The sequence below is a fragment of the Branchiostoma floridae genome, chromosome 8 (assembly GCF_000003815.2).
Source record: "Branchiostoma floridae strain S238N-H82 chromosome 8, Bfl_VNyyK, whole genome shotgun sequence".
Classification (NCBI taxonomy): Eukaryota; Metazoa; Chordata; class Leptocardii; order Amphioxiformes; family Branchiostomatidae; genus Branchiostoma; species Branchiostoma floridae.
The window spans coordinates 11,600,326-11,619,686 of record NC_049986.1 but is presented as its reverse complement, the minus strand read 5'-3'; the positions used below and the strand labels follow the sequence as shown (position 1 = coordinate 11,619,686).

The following is a 19,361-nucleotide window of genomic DNA, read 5'->3' as shown; positions in this document are numbered from 1 at the left end:
GGGCTTAAAATAGGCGGGGTTAAATTGCAAGCTAAGGGTCTGGAGTGAGCTGCCATTCGGCACCACTCAGAAACAGTAATTGTGAGTTTTGTTTTTAATAACTGGCAGTTGGACAGAAGTTATCTATGGTTCTATCCAAGCATGCCTAGATGCAGCATTTTGTAGTTGATATTTTTTCCTGAATGTTGTTAGGAGGAGAGTTTGTGGACTGTACGGAGGGGTACCCGTGTGGGGATGGTCTCTGTGTGCAGTTGCAGGCTGTCTGTGACAGGGTTCCACACTGCAGGAATGGGAATGATGAAGGCGGAAAATGTGGTAAGGAACTTCACTTTCCTCATGTAGTTTTTCTGCTTTCAATGATCCTGTATAGTGACCAGTGTTTACCATTTCAACATGTTTGTTTTTGGTCAGACAGATGTTGAGATTATTGTCTTAACTCATAGTCATAGATTGAGATCAATTAGGATTTTGAAGAAAATGTGCCATGTACATGTGCATGATTGTGTATTTCAGGTCCCCAACTGTGTCAAACATCCCCTTGTGCCGGGCCAGCAGACTGCTACCCCACACCTGATGGACCGCTCTGTCACTGCCATGAAGGATTTAACATCAGCTCAGACAACATTACATGTGAAGGTATTGACTTTTCAATGTTCTGTTATTCTTGCAACAAAAATTATTACTGCACAGCTTCCCTGACAAAAATGTCCAAGAGCAACTAGCTGGGCTGCAACTCTATTCTGTTGACTTCAGTTTTTATGAAAATGGTACTTCTTATACATTTTTCATGCAAGCTGACAACTTGTATTTCTTTGATGTATAGTGCACTATCAAAACAATGGTTTAACATGTTCTCCTGCTGTAGATGTGAATGAGTGTGCTACACCAGGCAGTTGCAGTCAGGGCTGTGACAACACTAAGGGGTCCTACAGGTGCAGCTGTCGGGATGGTTACTACATGGAGCTGGGAACTAAGTGCAAGGCACAAGGTATGTCCCCTACATTGTACATTCTTCTAATGGCCCATCAAGAGAGTCATCATCATATTTTTGATACCATGCTTTGCATCATGCTATACACTAGTGTTTTCTTTTGCTGTTGTCCAAATATCAGAGAGAAGTAAATGGGAATTGGAACAGAGGTACCAGATGCAGATACATAAAAAATGGACAGGACTGGTTGGATGTGTCCTCTGATGACAGGTGGTTGCGCATGCCTGCGCCAAGTGGTTACTCGGCCAAGTTTGACTGTAGTACATTCTGTGCATGTGCGTCAACTATGCTGTAAATGCTAAGACAATAACTGTGTACAGAGCTGGTATGCTTTATTATTATTTGTAAATTATAGAAAATGTAATCTAATCAAATGTAAATATGGAATAATATTCCTTTGCAGGCCCCAATCCAGTTCTTGTGGTTTCTTCCCGACACGACATCCGTACCCAGGACCTGAGGACGGGCCAGTACAACTCTGTTGTCAACCACCTGAGGAACACGGTGGCCCTGTCCTTTGACAGTGTGGAGGAAAGGTGAGTGCTGTTGGGGGGATGTTCCTGCTAAGGTGTTATACATCCTACCTATCCTTCAAGTCCGAGTGACAAAGTAGGAATCACAAAGACAATGAGATTTGTAGCAATTGATTTCTTCTTGCTGAAGAGAAAAAGCCCAGTCTTTATCAGGATACATAAAAACTGACCTGATGTCTAAACCTGTTTGTTTTTAGAGGCTGGAAACAATTTATAAGTCTTTCTTGCTTGTTGTGTAGGTTATACTGGACTGATGTGTCAGATGAGGTCATATCTTCTGTCAAGCTGGGAGGAGAAGATATCAGGAGAGTGATTACCACAGGTATGGAGTTCAGGACAAACAAACTTGGCAATTATGAGAGTATTTGTCCCATTAAGAATCCTGTCTTCATAGCAATACAATAGTCATAAGATAGAGGTAAATCACTAGCAGTTTGACTTCAGTAACTTCAATCCCAATTTTGAAATAAATAGGAGGTGGAGAGAGTTGTACTCCAGTGCAGCCATGTGCCTATTAAGTACATTAAGGTTTTAGGAACAGATAAAAAATTCTGAAAGCGTAACTGTTGCTTTGGGAATGATCCAAAACATGTGATTTCCCTTCATCACTTTAGACCAGATGGCTCAACAGATTACAAATGAATGTCCTAAGTTCGTGCTAACTTCCCCTCAGGACTGAAGACCCCAGATGGGCTGGCAGTGGACTGGGTGGGGAGGAACTTGTACTGGACAGACGCAGGGTACAACACCATCTCTGTCAGCACCATGGACGGGGCCCACCAAACTGTGCTGCTGGGGGACAACCTGGACCAGCCAAGAGCCATAGCAGTGGACCCTAGAAATGGGTAGGGGGCAGTACAGATTAGCAATAGTAGAGTAATTTTCTAATTTTGGCTTTTAAAGTTTTATACTGTATTTATCTCTTTCAATATTGTGGATGCTGGATGTCTGCTGCAGTTGTTAAGTGTGATTAAAATTATATAGAAGTCACTTTTGTTGTGAATTCCAGGAAAGTCATTCTTGTCTTCTCTTGTTTGTCTCTGGTATATCTACAGCCCTACAAATATAACTGAACTTGAACTCTCATCCTTCATAACGAGATGGATTAACACACAACAGACAGCCATTAAGTTCATGCTTGTTTGTTACTATGTAGACCAGTGATTAGTATCTTGTATCCTGACCTTTGTCATGTTGTTGCTGCCAGCCTGATGTACTGGACAGACTGGGGTTATGAACCCAAGATTGAGGTAGCCGGTATGGACGGGTCGCAGAGGAGAGTCTTGGAAAACCAGCTGGTGGGTTGGCCCAATGACTTGGTCATCGATTTTTCCCTGGACAAGATCTACTGGATTGATGCCAAGCTTGACATTGTGCAGAGGATGGATCTGGATGGTGGGAATAGCGAGGTGAGATAAGACATATTCTTGCTTTTTATGTACAAATGAGATCACTATTTTAAAACTGGTACATTATGAAGTTGTGTTAGATTTGATAAAATTGTTTGACTTGCTGTTACAAGACTGGATATGAAGCAAGCTGATGGGAACGAAGAAAAAGGTTTTATTTGCCTGTATTATGAAAATGTGCAACTTTCTCATTTTCAGTCCTGTAGTACTTACTAATAATGACTCCTACATATGGGAACAATCATTGGTTTCCTACCTTGGATAGAGTTAAACTGATACTATTGGTGAAACTGGCTTTTACTGCGATAGACGTGATGAATGTAGTTGTATAATCCAATAACATAATTTGTTCATGTCCTGTCTGTAAAGACTGTGCTAGAGGGACAGTTGCAGCACCCGTTTTCCCTCGCTGTGTTCGAAGACTTCCTGTACTGGTCTGACTGGCACCTGGCCTCGGTGCAGACTGTAGACAAGTTCACAGGCAAACATCAGCGTGACATGGTGAAAGGGATGAACCAACCCATGGGCATCCTGGTCTATCATCCACTGCAGCAGCCCACTAGTGAGTACAGGCTTTGTGTGAAACCTTCACCCATCTTGGAATAAGGTTTTAGAACAGGATGTTTTAATCATTTGTCATTTTGGAAGACGAGATATAAAAAGTTATGGCAAATATACTTGTAGTGTGATGCACTTAGTCTTTTATACATGTTTTTTTCCCCTGTCAAAATGTTGCCTGTAGTCACTGATAATTTGATGGTCGTTTAAAAGGAAATACTGTACATTTTGATGGTCATTTAAAAGGGAATAAAAACAAGTTTAGCAACTGCACACAAAAGGTTTGATAAAGCATGTCTTTCAGAGTTTGTAAAATTGTTCTGCCTTGTTCTTCAATACTTCAATTATAATCTGTCAAATTCTTCTAAAACCTCTCCTCTACACAGTGCTCAATCCATGTGAAGACAACCCATGTTCTCACCTGTGCCTGCTGCGACCAGGAGGAGGGTTCACCTGCGCCTGTACAGAAGGACTACATGTGGCAGTGGATGGACGCACCTGTATCGGTCAGTCTGCTTTTAACACATGGATATTGTAGAAGATGCTGAGGCAACATGATACTTCTTCTGGTGACTTGCATTGAATTATAGAAATGCCAATGCTATCATGTGAAAAAAAAATGGTTTTGAGATTTTAGACCAAGCATGTAGCATCTGAAATTTTGTTCAGAAAACACCTTCTAATACTGACATTGGTGTATTGTGACCTTCATTGTATGATAATTTGATTCACTGTGAGTGACGTACACCTCCAGACCTATACACACCTATAACAGCAACATCACTACTGGTCATGTTCAAATTTAATATTTACCACACATAGACATGCCATAACCACCCATGTCCCAACTTTGTGTTATTTCCCAGATGACAGTTCTCAAGCATACCTGCTGTTCTCCATGCACACTGAGATCAGACAGCTGAACCTGGACACAGCCTCCAGCACAACGGAGGCCCTGAAACCAGCGGGTGCTCAGAGTGTTGTAGCCTTGGACTTCCACTGGGAGAAGCAGATGTTGTTCTACAGTGATGTCACTTCTGATATCATCTACAGGACCTACCTGAATGACACAGAGAGAAGGCAAGTTTCTTAACTACAAAATGGGTCAATTTCTTAGCTGCTGAGATAAAAAAGCATGATGAATATCCTAGACAGACTTACGTGCATGGCAAGTTTATAGAGTGATGTTTGCTTGAAAATTAGAATCTTACCGTAAGAGGTCCAAAACTCTGTAGTCTACTAGTTACACTGAAACTGGGATAAATTGCAGCCTTTTGGGCTTCAAACATTGTTATAAGCCCCATGTGTATACGGCCCAGAAATGACCTAATCCTCTATATTCCCTGACAGTGAGGTTGTGATAGACCAGGGTCTACACACGGTAGATGGTCTGGCTGTAGACTGGTTAGGAGACAACCTTTTCTGGGTGGACTCCGGCAGGAACGTAATAGAGATGTCCCGTCTGGACGGAGCCTACCGCTCAACCTTCCTCAGGAACAGGCTGGACAAACCCAGGGGGATCGCTGTGGATCCTGTCAAAGGGTAAACAAATCTTAAATTAAAGTCTGCTTAGTTTATTAGCAGTTGTCCACAATTTCCCACATTTGCACTCTGAAATCAATGATACCAAGGAGGTCTCCTTGATGTACATGATGATGATGATGATGGCTGTTTCTTTGTTTCTGAAGAACAGTGGGAAGGTACGTGTAACCCTCCCTAATTGCCTGATAATGTGATTCCTAACAATTTGCAATGTCACATTGTGGCACATTTTAATGGCACAACACTTTCCTGAAAAACTGTCTTTGTTATTGCTGTATACCACAATATCTCACATGTAAAGGTGTACATTACACTGTCCTATGCAGGTACTTGTTCTTGAGTGACTGGGGCAGTGAACCTAAGATAGAACGTGTCACCCTGGATGGATTGGACAGGAGAATCCTTGTAGGTTCTGGACTCAGGTGGCCTAATGGTATCACCTTGGGTAAGAGCTTCTCAGCATTTCTCTTGATTTGTCCTCCTACTTGCAAAGACGACCAAAAAAAATTTACATTTGCAATGAGCATATCATATGGATTGACTGCCACAGTTTAAAGTTGACAAAAGATAAATGATAGGAAGTTTTTAGAGCTTGGAAAAAACAATCAAGTATATGTTGATCATCTGCATTGAAATCCTTGTAGATAGAGCTACAGTCAGTAACCCTAATTTACTTCTTTTACAGATTTTACAGAGGGAGAGCTTTACTGGGCTGATGCAGGAACAGACAGTATTGAGTCAGTAGACACAGACGGAGCAAACAGGAGGACGGTCTTGGGGAACTTGCAGCACCCGTTCGCTCTCACTGTTTCCCAGAACAGGATCTTCTGGACCGACTGGAACACGGGTTAGTGTGGATTTGATGTTCAGTCATTAGAACCAGACGTTAAACTTAAAGTTATATCCCTCTGCATTGCTCAAGTCTGTGAGAGAGATTATTACTTTAATCTAGGTTGATTCATTACCTATCCTGTCATATAAGTAAATGTTAACGTGTCATACTTTTTTCAGCTTCCATTCACAGTGCAAATAAGCATACAGGCATCAGCTCCACTGTTCTTCTAAGCAGACAGCATGGCATCATGGACCTCAAGTTAGTGGATGAATACAGGCAGCAAGGTAAGACAAACCTAAGCTGAATATAAGCTACATACTGGATGAAACTTTCTATACATTAGGGCTCCGTGTACAGTATGTGGTATAGAGACTACAATGCAGAACTAATGAGATTGTTGCAGTGATAATGAGCACTGTGTTGTTTGGACTCACTGTGGTAGTACTCTGTTCTGTAATTGTTGTTGCTTTTGAAGATGTTTTTTAATCTTACATAAATTAGCAAATGCTACACATAGGTTCGACCTTGTTTGAAATTTTAGTCTTCTCTGAAAGAAAGTGGTATATTAGTTGATCATGAAGATGATTAATAAGCAAAGATTTCACAATGTTTTCTTTGTCATTCATGAAATGGCTGTTACACCAATGACCATGTGGCTCCCAGGGCAGAGACACTGGTAACACTTCATTCCTAACTGTTCCTAATTGTGGGTATTTGATTTGATGTCTGTTCAGCACCATGGACATGTCATTACGTAAGGTGAAATGGGTTTGTTTGTTTACCAGGTACTAGTCCCTGTGTCACAAACAACGGTGGATGTAGTCACTTTTGTCTTAATACACCTGATGGACAAAAGTGCACCTGTCCTGACAACCTGCACCTGGAGGGAAACACCTGTAAAGGTAACTAAGGAGGAATTGACCTTAGTTCATTTTGATCAATAGGAAGGAATGATGTACAATTTTTTTCTGTTTGTAGTAACATGGCACCATCTTTTTGTACCTGGATGCCACTTTTTTATATATCAGTTTCTTAAGTTTTATTTACAGGCAGTTAACAGTGGCTGTCCTTCATTATAGATAAGTATAACCTAGTCTGTTGTGGCAAGTAACTTACAAGGTTTGAAATGATAAGTTTGTTATTCCCCCAGAATACGAAAAGTGCCCCTCAGACATGTTCCAGTGTGGAGACAAGAGTTGTCTGTCACAAGAGCTGGTGTGTGACGGTAACGAGGACTGCCAGGACTCTTCAGATGAACACAACTGTGGTAAGACGTCATTCTTTCCATCTTTAGTACCTAGTAGACATACATGTAGTTTACTGGACCTTGGGATATTTCCACTTGAAATTGATGGAAAAGATGGTCCAAAATGGCAGTTTTCATTACTCTTTAAATGACATTGATTTTTCACATTGGTCAGAAAATAGACACAAAGCAAGCTATCGTTTACAAGAGTTGGAAGAGTGAATGTCTGGACTTGGAATGTGTTTTCTGTTGTCCCATCAGAACGCACGTGTTCTGTTGTTGACTTCACCTGCACCAACGGACGGTGCATCATGGAGGCCTGGCACTGTGACGGGGAGGACGACTGTGGGGATGGGTCAGACGAGCAGGACTGCAGACCGGCCACCTGTCCACCTCAGAACTTCCTGTGTGACGGTTACAGGTGTCTGCCTGATGTTAGAAGGTAAGAGGGAGTGTTAAGTGCAGCTTTCTGCTGCCTCAAATTATCCCCAACCTTCTGAAAAATTCTTTGCATGTAATTGCTGTCTGCTGTTTTTTCATATTTTGAGGCAAACACAAGTCAAGTTTGTTCTTACTAATAGTAACTTGCCAGATGTAAAATTGTAACGTGATATTACCTTCAGTTACATGTAGTAATGAGATAGGCCAGTAGTACTTTGTTAAGTATCATATTTGCCTGATTGTGTGTAAATGTAAAAAGGAAGCTAAGTTGCAGAGATGTTTTGTATATTTGCACATCTATGTTCTGCTGTCAGCTTTGGTAACCATGGATTCCCCCCTGTCCTTAGATGTGATCAGGTTCAGGACTGCACAGACAGTACAGATGAAGACGGCTGTCCTGACACCGTCTGTAGTACAGAGCAGGGTTTGATCCCATGCCAGTCTGGAGGCTGTGTCCCCGAGCAGTGGCGCTGCGATGGCCACCCCGACTGCGCTGACGGGTCCGACGAGCCCCCGGACTGTCCCACGCCGACCACAACCTGCCAACCGACCGAGTTCACCTGTGCAAACGGAGTCTGTGTCTCCACAAGCTGGGTGTGTGATGGTCAGAACGACTGTGGGGATAACTCTGACGAACGGAGCTGTGAGGGGGGTGCTGTGTCCACGTGTCAGGGGGGAGAGTTCTCCTGCGCCTCTGGTGTCTGTATCCCTGACCAGTGGACATGTGATGGTGATGCTGACTGTAGCGATGGAGAGGATGAGGAAGGATGTGGTAATGTGCAGTCTTGTAACTTTGTAAATTCTGTCATGATTTTTGTACAGGCTTTACTGTATCTGTGTGATTGATTACATGTGATATGAACATACCCTGCAGAACTGGTGCTTTATGTCAAAAGGCAGGTTTACCCTTTGATAAATGCAACATTACAACATATACAACTTAATACATTAAAAACTAGAGTTCGGCGACCTCATACCTCCATGAATATTTACAGCTTTTGTAAATTTCATGCAATTGACTGATACATTAACATAATTTATGCATGGTATTGTTCACCATTGACTAACGTACACGTGTCACAATAATAAAATTCCCATCATTAATCATAAAGCGGTTTAGCAATTTTTGCATAAATTATGCAAATAAGTTCCTAATTACCATATTTGGTATCTGCTTATAATCCATCCATCATAATTAACATGTTACATTTATTGAAGTCCAGTTATTGAAAACAATCGAATTATACAATTTGCTCATTAATTATGCAAATTAATTCCTCATTTGCATAACATTCATATCATTATGAACATCTTTGCCCAAGGTACCTGCATGCCTTATATGATGCCAATCCCTCCATCCTTTTTGCAGTTATACTCTTTGGAATGTCTTGACAAAAACGCCCCTGCAGTTCCCAAATTAAATGTTAGGGGGCCGAAACTTGCTCCACTTTGTCATGACACAAAAAGCTATCTACCGCTTAAATGTCAAGACCATAGCTGTCTAGAACAAGAGATACATTGAAAAAACTGCTATGATAGAATGTTCTCATTAATTATGCAAATGTGCTCCTATTTTGCATAATTAGTATCTTATCTTGTACAACATTGTCTAAGGTTTCCACATACCAAATATGATGTTAATCCGCTGTTCCCTTCTTGAGTTATCCTCTTCAGAAGTTTTTGACAAAAATGCCCCTGCTATCCCAAAACTAGACGCTAGGGGGCCCAAACTTATGTCGCTTCTTCCTGAGCACAAGAGCTATCTAACACTCAAATATCATGACCATAGCATGTTCAGAACACCTAGATAGCAAAACCGGAAGTTGCGCTGCAGTACCAAGGGGAGTTGCTAGGGGGCCCAAAATCTAATCATTTCCAGCTTTCATCACACACTACCAACACACCAAGTATGAAACCAATCCACCCAACCGTTCTTGAGTTATTTTGTTTACACACAGACAGACACACACACAAACGCAGGGTAAACTAGAGTTCGGCGACCTCATACCTCCATGAAAATTTAGAGCTTTCGTAACTTTCATGCAATTGACTAACACATTAACATAATTTATGCATGGTGTTGTTCATCATTGACTAACGTACACATATCACAGTTATAAAATTCCCATTATTAATCATAAAGCGGTTTTGCAATTTTTACATAAATTATGCAAATAAGTTCCTCATTACCATATTTGGTATCTGCTTATATTCCACCTATCGTAATTAACATGTGTTACATGTATTGAGGTCCAGTTATTGAAAACAATGGAACTATACAATTTCCTCATTAATTATGCAAATTAAGTCCTCATTTGCATAACATGTATATCATTATGAACATCTTTGCCAAAGCTACCCGCATGCCTGAAATGCAGGCAATCCATCGTTTCTTTCTGCAGTTATCCTATTTGGAGTGTCTTGACAAAAACACCCATGCAGTTCCACAATTAAATGTTAGGGGGCTGAAACTTGCCCCACTTTTTCATGACACCAAAAGCTATCTACCACCAAAATATCAAGACCATAGCATGTCTGGAACAAGAGATACATTGAAAAAAATGCTATGATAGAATATTCTCATTTATTATGCAAATGTACTCCTGTTTTGCATAATTAGTATCTTATCTTGTAAAACATTGTCTAAGGTACCTACATACCAAAAATGATGAAAATCCGTTGTTCCCTTCTTGAGTTATCGTCTTCAGAAGTTTTTGACAAAAATGCCCCTGCTTTCCCAAAACTAGACGCTAGGGGGCCCAAACTTATGTCACTTATTTCTGAGCACAAGAGCTATCTAAAACTTCAAAATTGTGACCATAGCTTGCTCAGAACACGAGATAGCAAACCCGGAAGTTGCGCTGCAGTACCAAGGGAAGCCGCTAGGGAGACCAAAATCTAATCATTTCCAGCTTTCATCACACCCTACCAACACACCAAGTATGAAACCAATCCACCAAGCCGTTCTTGAGTTATTTTGTTTACACACAGACAGACAGACACACAGACACACAGACAAACACAGGGTAAACTAGAGTTCGGCGACCTCATACCTCCATGAAAATTTAGAGCTTTCGTAACTTTCATGCAATTGACTAACACATTAATATAATTTATGCATGGTGTTGTTCATCATTGACTAACGTACACATGTCACAGTTATAAAATTCCCATTATTAATCATAAAGCGGTTTTGTAATTTTTACATAAATTATGCAAATAAGTTCCTCACTACCATATTTGGTATCTGCTTATATTCCACCTATCGTAATTAACATGTGTTACATGTATTGAGGTCCAGTTATTGAAAACAATGGAACTATACAATTTCCTCATTAATTATGCAATTTAAGTCCTCATTTGCATAACATGTATATCATTATGAACATCTTTGCCTAAGCTACCCGCATGCCTGAAATGCAGGCAATCCATCGTTTCTTTCTGCAGTTATCCTCTTTGGAGTGTCTTGACAAAAACACCCATGCAGTTCCACAATTAAATGTTAGGGGGCTGAAACTTGCCCCACTTTTTCATGACACCAAAAGCTATCTACCACCAAAATATCAAGACCATAGCATGTCTGGAACAAGAGATACATAGAAAAAAATGCTATGATAGAATATTCTCATTAATTATGCAAATGTACTCCTGTTTGCATAATTAGTATCTTATCTTGTAAAACATTGTCTAAGGTACCTACATACCAAAAATGATGAAAATCCGTTGTTCCCTTCTTGAGTTATCGTCTTCAGAAGTTTTTGACAAAAATGCCCCTGCTTTCCCAAAACTAGACGCTAGGGGGCCCAAACTTATGTCACTTATTTCTGAGCACAAGAGCTATCTAAAACTTCAAAATCGTGACCATAGCTTGCTCAGAACACGAGATAGCAGACCCGGAAGTTGCGCTGCAGTACCAAGGAAAGCCGCTAGGGGGACCAAAATCTAATCATTTCCAGCTTTCATCACACCCTACCAACACACCAAGTATGAAACCAATCCACCAAGCCGTTCTTGAGTTATTTTGTTTACACACAGACAGACAGACACACAGACAAACACAGGGTAAAATATAACCTCCATGACATTTCATGGAGGTAAATATAACCTCCATGAAATGTCATGGAGGTAAATATAACCTCCATGACATTTCATGGAGGTAACAACTTGATGTTGCTTCTGTGCAGGTGTTACAACATGTGGTGTAGGTGAGTTCAGCTGTGGAACCCACGTGTGCATCCCGGCCAGGTGGAGGTGTGATGGTGACAATGACTGTGGGAACATGTCTGATGAACAGGACTGTGTGCACCAGGCTACAGCAACTCCATCAGCACCCCAGACCACCATGGCTGCATGGGGAGAGTGTGGATCACATGAGTACCAGTGCCTGACCAGGGAGTGCCTACCTCTGTCTCAAGTGTGTGATGGGACGACAGACTGTGCTGATGCCTCAGATGAGGGAGGGCTTTGTGGTAAAATACTATTTTGTTTCATTGGAAAATGTGCTGTCTATTTTACCAAAAATGTTTTCAGAAGCTTTTCTTGTGATAGTTGAAATCCTGAAATGTTTGGCAGTGAAGTGAAGAGGAAAAGTGTATTTCAAATGACATGAAACTTGTGCATTAGTTTGTAATTCTTGATATCACTTTGCAAATTGGAAATAACCAGATTGTCTTATTAAAACAATCTATGATGATGTTTAACAGTTCCTTCGATTATTTACGTGATGATGACTTTGCTGCAGCGTCTGTGTGTCAGGATAACGGAGGGTGTACAGGGACGTGCCAGGCCACCCCGGGAGGGAGAGTGTGCAGCTGCCACCCTGGGTTCAAGCTTCTGGAGGATGGAACCACCTGTGCAGGTCAGTACAATAGGATCGTGTTCAGCATCGTCAGTATGGAAAAACATGCACTTTTCTTCTTTGATATTTTTGTTTCCTTGTCCCTTGTGGGAGATGTTTCAGTATGTATTTATTTTACCTCAGACATTGATGAGTGTGCAAGTCCTGGCCAGTGCAGTCATTTCTGTACCAATGACAAAGGCACATATTACTGCACCTGTGCTGAGGGCTACAGACTTAATCCTGACCACCGGACATGCAGGGCAACAGGTAGCCTATGCTGCATTTCAGGACAATCAGACTGTTTTTCAAATGTCCATTTTGGTCTCTGCACTTTTTGTATCAAATAGCCCTCAGGAAATAGGAACTTAAGGAAGGTTTTTATTAAGTTGAGTTGAATACAGTCAAACCTGTATTAGCGGCCACCTTTGCATAACGGCCACCTGCCCATAGTGGCCACTTTTTGTCGGTCCCTTGGATTTGTAATGATTAAGAAATAGGCTTAGCGGCCACCTGTCCAACGCGGCCACGGCCACACGATTTCCGGTCCCGCAGGTACAAAAACACTGCCGATTACGGCCACGCGGACCGCTTATCTATGTTTCGGCACGCGTTCGGCCATATACAGCTGCCGTATCGTCACCCTACGCCGAATTTAAAACCTCTTTGACTTATTTTCAAAACAAAACTTCGTAAACTGGCGCTACCCATACCCGCTGACAAACGAGGTCATATAAGGTCAATAGACGACACCAATATTATGGAGGTAAATTGTGTTAAAGTTGCGTTCTAGTACACTATCGCTTAGGTTAATCTACATCACAAAAAATTTCTAAATAAATTGTTACATAGACAAAATGATATGAACTTCAGACTATGGTGGATTTTATTCTTACATTTATTAAGAGATAAGTCTAAAATGACGAGACTTTTCTTGTGAGTACCACATTAGCATAATGGGCGAATCTGACGTGTGAACGCGAGCGGGAACACACGGACGGCGAAGTATCAAAGGATACAAGACGAAAGGTCAAAGAAATATGACGATACCGGTCTCTTTAGACAATATCAACTGTAGAACATTTAAAACTTTTCATAGCTTTTGTTTTCTTAATACATATAGTGTAAAAATCATTGCAGTACATGTACAGTACTGTATTATGTGAATAAAGATCAGTGGGTACTAAAACCATGTGTAACTTATTGCTTGTGGTCAATTAATTAGCATATTCTCTATAGTGGCCACCTCTCTATAGTGGCCAATTTTGACCTGTCCCTTGAGTGGCCGCTATAGACAGGTTTGACTGTATTGTCATCAATATGATTATTTTTTCTAGGAGGCCCAGCTAAACTGCTGTTTTCAACTGGCTATGAGATCCGAGCGATCAACCTGAACAGTAGGCAGTATGAAAGTGTTGTGGTTGATAATGCAGGCCACATGGTAGGCATCGAGTACAACCTGAATACGCAGGAGATCTACTGGACTGATGCAACACTGGTAAGTATTGTGAAAAATTTCTATGTCAAGTACAAGCGTACCTTATTTTGCTTATTTTTGTCACTGAATTCATCAAAGTTACCAAATTGATGTTTATCAGATGTTGACCAGATACTGCTTCATTTCCCATACAGGGTACCATCAACAGGTTATCCTTGACCACTGGAAACTGGAGCATGTTTGTGGATGGTCTGGAGTCACCCGATGGTCTGGCTGTGGACTGGGTTGGTAACAACCTATACTGGACAGACGCAGGCACCAACATGGTCGGGGTATGCAGCCTGCCGTCCTGTCAGCACAGGGCTGTCCTGTTACAGCACAACATCGACAAACCTCGGGCTATTGCACTCAACATGGCAGAACGGTATGAACAGCTGAGGCGTCTTTTTTATCTTTCCATGTTAATTCAAGGATTTTAGACTATGTTCATTGTAAAAAGGCATTCATCAGTGTTGATTTTTGAAGTGATACAAACAAATGATAACTGTTTAACTCCATTTTTTTTCACACAGTGGACTGTTCCCCCGATACTCTGTCCAGTTAGTTTTATATGACTTGAAACAATTTGTCAATGATGAAGGGGATACTGAGATGTTGTGAAGGTGATCCAAATATGAAATAGATAAAAGTTGTTTTTTTATGTTCTAGGACGTTGTACTGGTCTGAGTGGGGAGCTGAGCCCAAGATTGAGCGAGCAGACATGGACAGTGGCAATAGGAAGCTGATTGTCGCCACAGGTCTCATCTGGCCCAATGCACTTGTTGTGGACGACATCCTGAAGAGACTGTACTTTGCAGACGCACGCCTGGACAAGATTGAGTACTGTGACTATGAAGGGAAAAACAGGTAATATTTGTATAATGTTTACATCTTCTAATTATATTCTTGATTGTACTAATAAGTTATGCTTATTTCCTAAATTTTGGACTTTTCAAGTGACTTTTTTGAGGGTTCAACAAAACATTGATATGGTTTGTCAGATGAATATTACATCTTTGATATTTTTTGTAGGGTTTCCCTCCCCACCACTGTCAAGCATCCCTTTGGTCTGGCGTTGTTTGAAGACCTGATGTACTGGACTGACTGGCACAGAGAGGCAGTGGAGTCTGCCAACAGGCTAACGGGGGAGGACACTGTGAAGATAAAGGAAGGCCTTCACAGGCCAAGTGGCATTATGGTCATGCACCCTGCACTCAGGAAGCCAGGTTTGTTGATATGATTGTTCATTTTGGTGTCCAATGATGGCTGGCTGTACCTTTTACTTTTTTACTAGTCCATTCAAGATAAATCATTTATGAAAAAAAAACACAGCACCATAATTTGTTACATTAAGAATTATTGCTAACTTAAGTGCCATTGTGTTGAGTTTTCATTAGCATATTGAATTCACAGGTCCACTTCCCTATTGGCCAAGATCTTGGTTGTCTGTCGTAGTATTGTCTCAGATATGTGTCTAAACCACATTGTACATGTTTCTATGTAGTTGACTGTTTTTAATTTTTTTTTAATGAAACCTTTAATTCTCAGAATTAGTTTATTGAATACAAAGTGTGAACGTTTCCTTTCAGCACCAAACCCCTGCTCCTCAGCTCCATGTAGCCACATGTGTCTCCTGAAGCCTGGAGGTTTCAGCTGTTTGTGTCCCAAGGGATACGAGTTCATCCCAGGGAGCAGGGCAAGGTGTACGCCTACGGTCTTACCTACCTCAACACCTGTTACTCAGCCATCCAGAATTGAAGGTAGATTCTTTATGAAATCTTGTCTGTAGGATCCATGGTGTTTACATTAATAATTGAAGAATGCATGAATATGTGGAAAATGATCTGTTTTGTGCATAAGGAATCCTAGTGTGTCTCTCAGGTCACTTTGAGGCAGAAGCTCCTTCATGGCCTATAGGTTACATGGGATTTTTTGCAATATGTGATGGAACCACATTTCGAACTATTCTATCTTGTTTCAATCTTAAGCACGTAACATCAACTCGCATAATTCCACCAGATGCCATGATAGTGCCACAGGAGAATTTTAAGTGATTTACAAGGCTGTGCCAATGCAGCATGTGATCTAGGCATATATACCGGTACACTTCAAATATTTTCAGGTATTTAAGACAATTCTGAGAAGGAGTTGATGTTAGATGCATGAAGCAATGATTTGAAATCCTATGTTTTGCCTTGCATTACATTACAGTGAGTCCTGGCATCCCTGATGGATGTATCCATGGGTACTGTCTGAATGGAGGGACATGCATGGTCATTGATGGCTGGGTGGAGTGCAGGTAAGTTTCCTTGTCTGAAACTTGCTCTTTGTGCCAAATGGTAGGAAGATGGTGTAGAAGTCAGCTTGTCCCTTGGTAAATATTGACAGGGCTAAAATGATAATTGACATCAGCGCTAGCCCTACAACTTTGGCTGTGGCTATACAGTTCTAGTGCACATCTGTAAGCTGACTCAAGTCTGTTGCTACTGTAACAATATGCCAAAAATAGTTACTCAAGCAACTGGATATGGTTTTGAAAACCATATCCAGTTGCTTGAGTAACTATTTTTGGCGTATCTTATTACCTGGATGTCTAACCTACATCGACGTACTGTAACAATGTTCTCTGGATCTCCTTTCCTTCTGTGTTGCACATCCAGTGGTTTTAGTTCCCTGGACACTGTGCATCTCCAACTCCAATTTGGTCATTGTCAAGGGCCTGCCAGTGCTCTGCATCAATAGAGCCTTGGCTATTAGAAGACCAAATTTTAGAAGTCAGCATCAGTATTGAATTGGTTAAATTCTTTTGCCTATTTTATAATGACTAACGTTGTGTCGTGTATCTGTCAAGATTCAAATGAACCATTTAAATCAACATTATAAATCAGGCTTATTATGTAGCATTAATATTCATGTACACTGGTATCAACAGTGTACAAAGATCCTTAAGATGTGAAATTTATTTTTGACTCAGATGCCACCCAGGGTTTACAGGGCTGCACTGCCAACATGGTCCTGATGTGGTGAATGACAGCAGGTCCAATACCCAAAGCTCTGGTAAGTTGTCATTGAATCAAGAAAAGTAACATTTTTGTACCTCATTATCATATGAAAAAATTGTAGTCCTGATTGTGGAATGGAATTTCCTGGTACTGATGTCCTATCAGCATTTTTAACCAACTTTGTCAACTCATTTGCAGAAGATCGTGGATGGATTGCAGGCCTGGTCTGTGGAGTTCTGCTGTTGATCCTTATACTGGGGATAGCTACTTACTACATATTTGAACAAAGGTACTCATGTTTTTTGCCTTGCCGCGCTTTAACTCACCATGTTTATATAAAGATATATCACAAATTGCATCAGAAAGAACTTATTTTGTAATAAAAAATAATGCATATTCATTGTGGGTCAAAAAGTTTTACAAAACCTGTTTAATGTGCCAATAATTCAATTGACATAAATTATGATAATGAGGTAAATTTCAGTACACTCAGGGATTTTTGCTGCAGTTCCTACTGAAGTTGCTAGGTGTCGCTCTTTGCTAAGAGGTGCACATACATATATATACGGCAACAATATCAACTAGGGGACTAGTAGCCAGGATTTAGTCCTTTTAAAGACATTTGTGACTATGAATGTCCTTGATAGAGCTTGTAGTGTGTGAAAAGAAGATTTGGGACTGGATTGGCACCTGGCGAAGTCACCAAAGCTTTCCGTATGTAGGAACTTGGGTGGGAGGGGGGCGACATGTGGAACTCCGAGGATTTTTTAAGCGTAGAATCTAGTCTAAGTTACCAAAATAACATAAAATACGCGGCAAGGCACAGCTTTTTTAAAAAGCATTTCTTGTTTTGGATATAGATCTGGCACATAGAGTTGAAGAGTCAGGGATCACCTTCTGGCTGAGATTCACAGACTAACTTTTCTTATTTTTTTCATTTACCAGACGCAGACGTCACCTTGGGACCCTTCCTGTTATCCACTTCTCTAACGTCCTGTCAGGCAGAGGAAAAGGGAGTGAACTTAGAAAACTCATGAAGGGTCATGAGCCAGATCCTCCTGAGCCCAAACAAAAGAAGATGTCCTACTCCAACCCGCTGTACTCACCAGTGCCTCCTGATGTTGAGGTGAGGGCAGAGCTTTGTGCCTTTTGTTTACATGCTATCCTTCATGAAATGATATGTTTTTTTCACATTGCATTCTGAATGTTGCCTCTATGTTTCTGAAAGTGAACAAAAGGTACTGACTCTTACCCAATTCACACATTGTCCCTAGAAAAAGTATAATTGCAATATAGAGTTTATAGAGTGTTGGTACTAAAAAAAGCCTGCCTGCCTGGTCGAGTCAGTCTTCACCTGCTTGATGTTTATGCACCTTGAATGTTACTTTTTGCAAGTTTTATATCTCCTGTTATTCACTATTGATGAATATATAATCTCTGGTTATTGAGAAGTGATGTATGTATTTCAGGAAAACTGCAACAATCCCAAGATCATCCATGTGGTGTCTGCTGAGTCGCTGGACTCCGAGACAGCTTTCTATCCCGGTACCCTGGCCTGCCAGGGAGATCCTTCCTCCAGCAGTAGCAGCACAGAAGATCTGGTGGAGCGCGTCCTCGCAGAAACTCAGGAACTCGTTTGATGTGACCAATCAACATGGACATGCAATGATCAACCCATTCAGTCTTTTGATGTTGCAATGTTTTGGGACATTCCAAACAGCTTTCTTACAATGTAACAATGACAGGTCTAAGACTTCACTAGACATTGGAACTTCTCTAGTATAGTGCTTAAAGCTTCTCATTGTTTCAGGATCTTTTGATTGTCAGAAGACCTGTGGTAAAAATGCAACTTAAAACCTGACCTACATGTATGGTCTTCTACTGTAGAAAATATTTGTTGGAGCTGTGCCAACGTGCTGCTTTTGAGCTGAGACACCTGAAAATGTGTTGATATGCCATAAATGTTGCTTCTCTGAACACACTCAAGACAAGTAGTTAAGATGATAGGTCGGATATGGTAGTCCATGTGGACTTATTATGAATCATTCCTACTTATGTTTAAGGCTGATCAGAGCTGCTTACTTAGTGCTGCTTAATAGTTGTAAATATCTCTAGAAAGCAAACAAGATCTGTAGTAACTGTTGCAAAATTATTGCTTTAAAGGACCAAATACTTGTATATAATTGCTTCGAGAGAATATATGACGAAAAAAATTCTACTTACAGCAAATTAAAAGATTCTATCCCTCAACACAATAGGACAATGTTAAAAACATCATGTCCTTTGTGTATGTATCTGTTGATACAAATTCAATGAATGGGCTAACAGTATTACTACTTATTGGTACAGTTGGCTTGAAAATGTTATGATGTACTTTCCAGCTTAAATTTAAGGTCACACTTTTATGACCCGCTGCAGCAATTTTCTGTGGTAAATCTGGGAGATGGGGTAGGAATGAATTTATCAGTTTAAGTGGATGTTAGCAAATTG

General features: G+C 40.8%; 1 protein-coding gene across 1 annotated transcript in view; it reads left to right on the top strand.

The window, feature by feature from the left end:
- LOC118421748 (low-density lipoprotein receptor-related protein 1-like) overlaps nt 1-18,891 on the top strand; it is a 34,429-nt gene extending 15,538 nt beyond the window's left edge. The window contains exons 23-53 of the mRNA XM_035829249.1: nt 193-315; nt 514-636; nt 866-988; nt 1,395-1,527; nt 1,764-1,846; nt 2,198-2,369; nt 2,732-2,933; nt 3,303-3,495; nt 3,878-3,997; nt 4,358-4,571; nt 4,842-5,033; nt 5,360-5,478; nt 5,719-5,880; nt 6,024-6,152; nt 6,654-6,770; nt 7,019-7,135; nt 7,376-7,556; nt 7,903-8,327; nt 11,740-12,024; nt 12,297-12,413; nt 12,537-12,662; nt 13,730-13,890; nt 14,025-14,254; nt 14,539-14,736; nt 14,902-15,095; nt 15,459-15,629; nt 16,081-16,168; nt 16,844-16,926; nt 17,070-17,160; nt 17,817-17,997; nt 18,341-18,891. Of these exons, the coding sequence (XP_035685142.1) occupies nt 193-315; nt 514-636; nt 866-988; nt 1,395-1,527; nt 1,764-1,846; nt 2,198-2,369; nt 2,732-2,933; nt 3,303-3,495; nt 3,878-3,997; nt 4,358-4,571; nt 4,842-5,033; nt 5,360-5,478; nt 5,719-5,880; nt 6,024-6,152; nt 6,654-6,770; nt 7,019-7,135; nt 7,376-7,556; nt 7,903-8,327; nt 11,740-12,024; nt 12,297-12,413; nt 12,537-12,662; nt 13,730-13,890; nt 14,025-14,254; nt 14,539-14,736; nt 14,902-15,095; nt 15,459-15,629; nt 16,081-16,168; nt 16,844-16,926; nt 17,070-17,160; nt 17,817-17,997; nt 18,341-18,511 (5,024 nt within the window). The 3' untranslated portion in view covers nt 18,512-18,891. The remainder of the gene's footprint in view (nt 1-192; nt 316-513; nt 637-865; nt 989-1,394; nt 1,528-1,763; nt 1,847-2,197; nt 2,370-2,731; nt 2,934-3,302; nt 3,496-3,877; nt 3,998-4,357; nt 4,572-4,841; nt 5,034-5,359; nt 5,479-5,718; nt 5,881-6,023; nt 6,153-6,653; nt 6,771-7,018; nt 7,136-7,375; nt 7,557-7,902; nt 8,328-11,739; nt 12,025-12,296; nt 12,414-12,536; nt 12,663-13,729; nt 13,891-14,024; nt 14,255-14,538; nt 14,737-14,901; nt 15,096-15,458; nt 15,630-16,080; nt 16,169-16,843; nt 16,927-17,069; nt 17,161-17,816; nt 17,998-18,340) is intronic.
- Nucleotides 18,892-19,361: the final 470 nt, after the last annotated feature.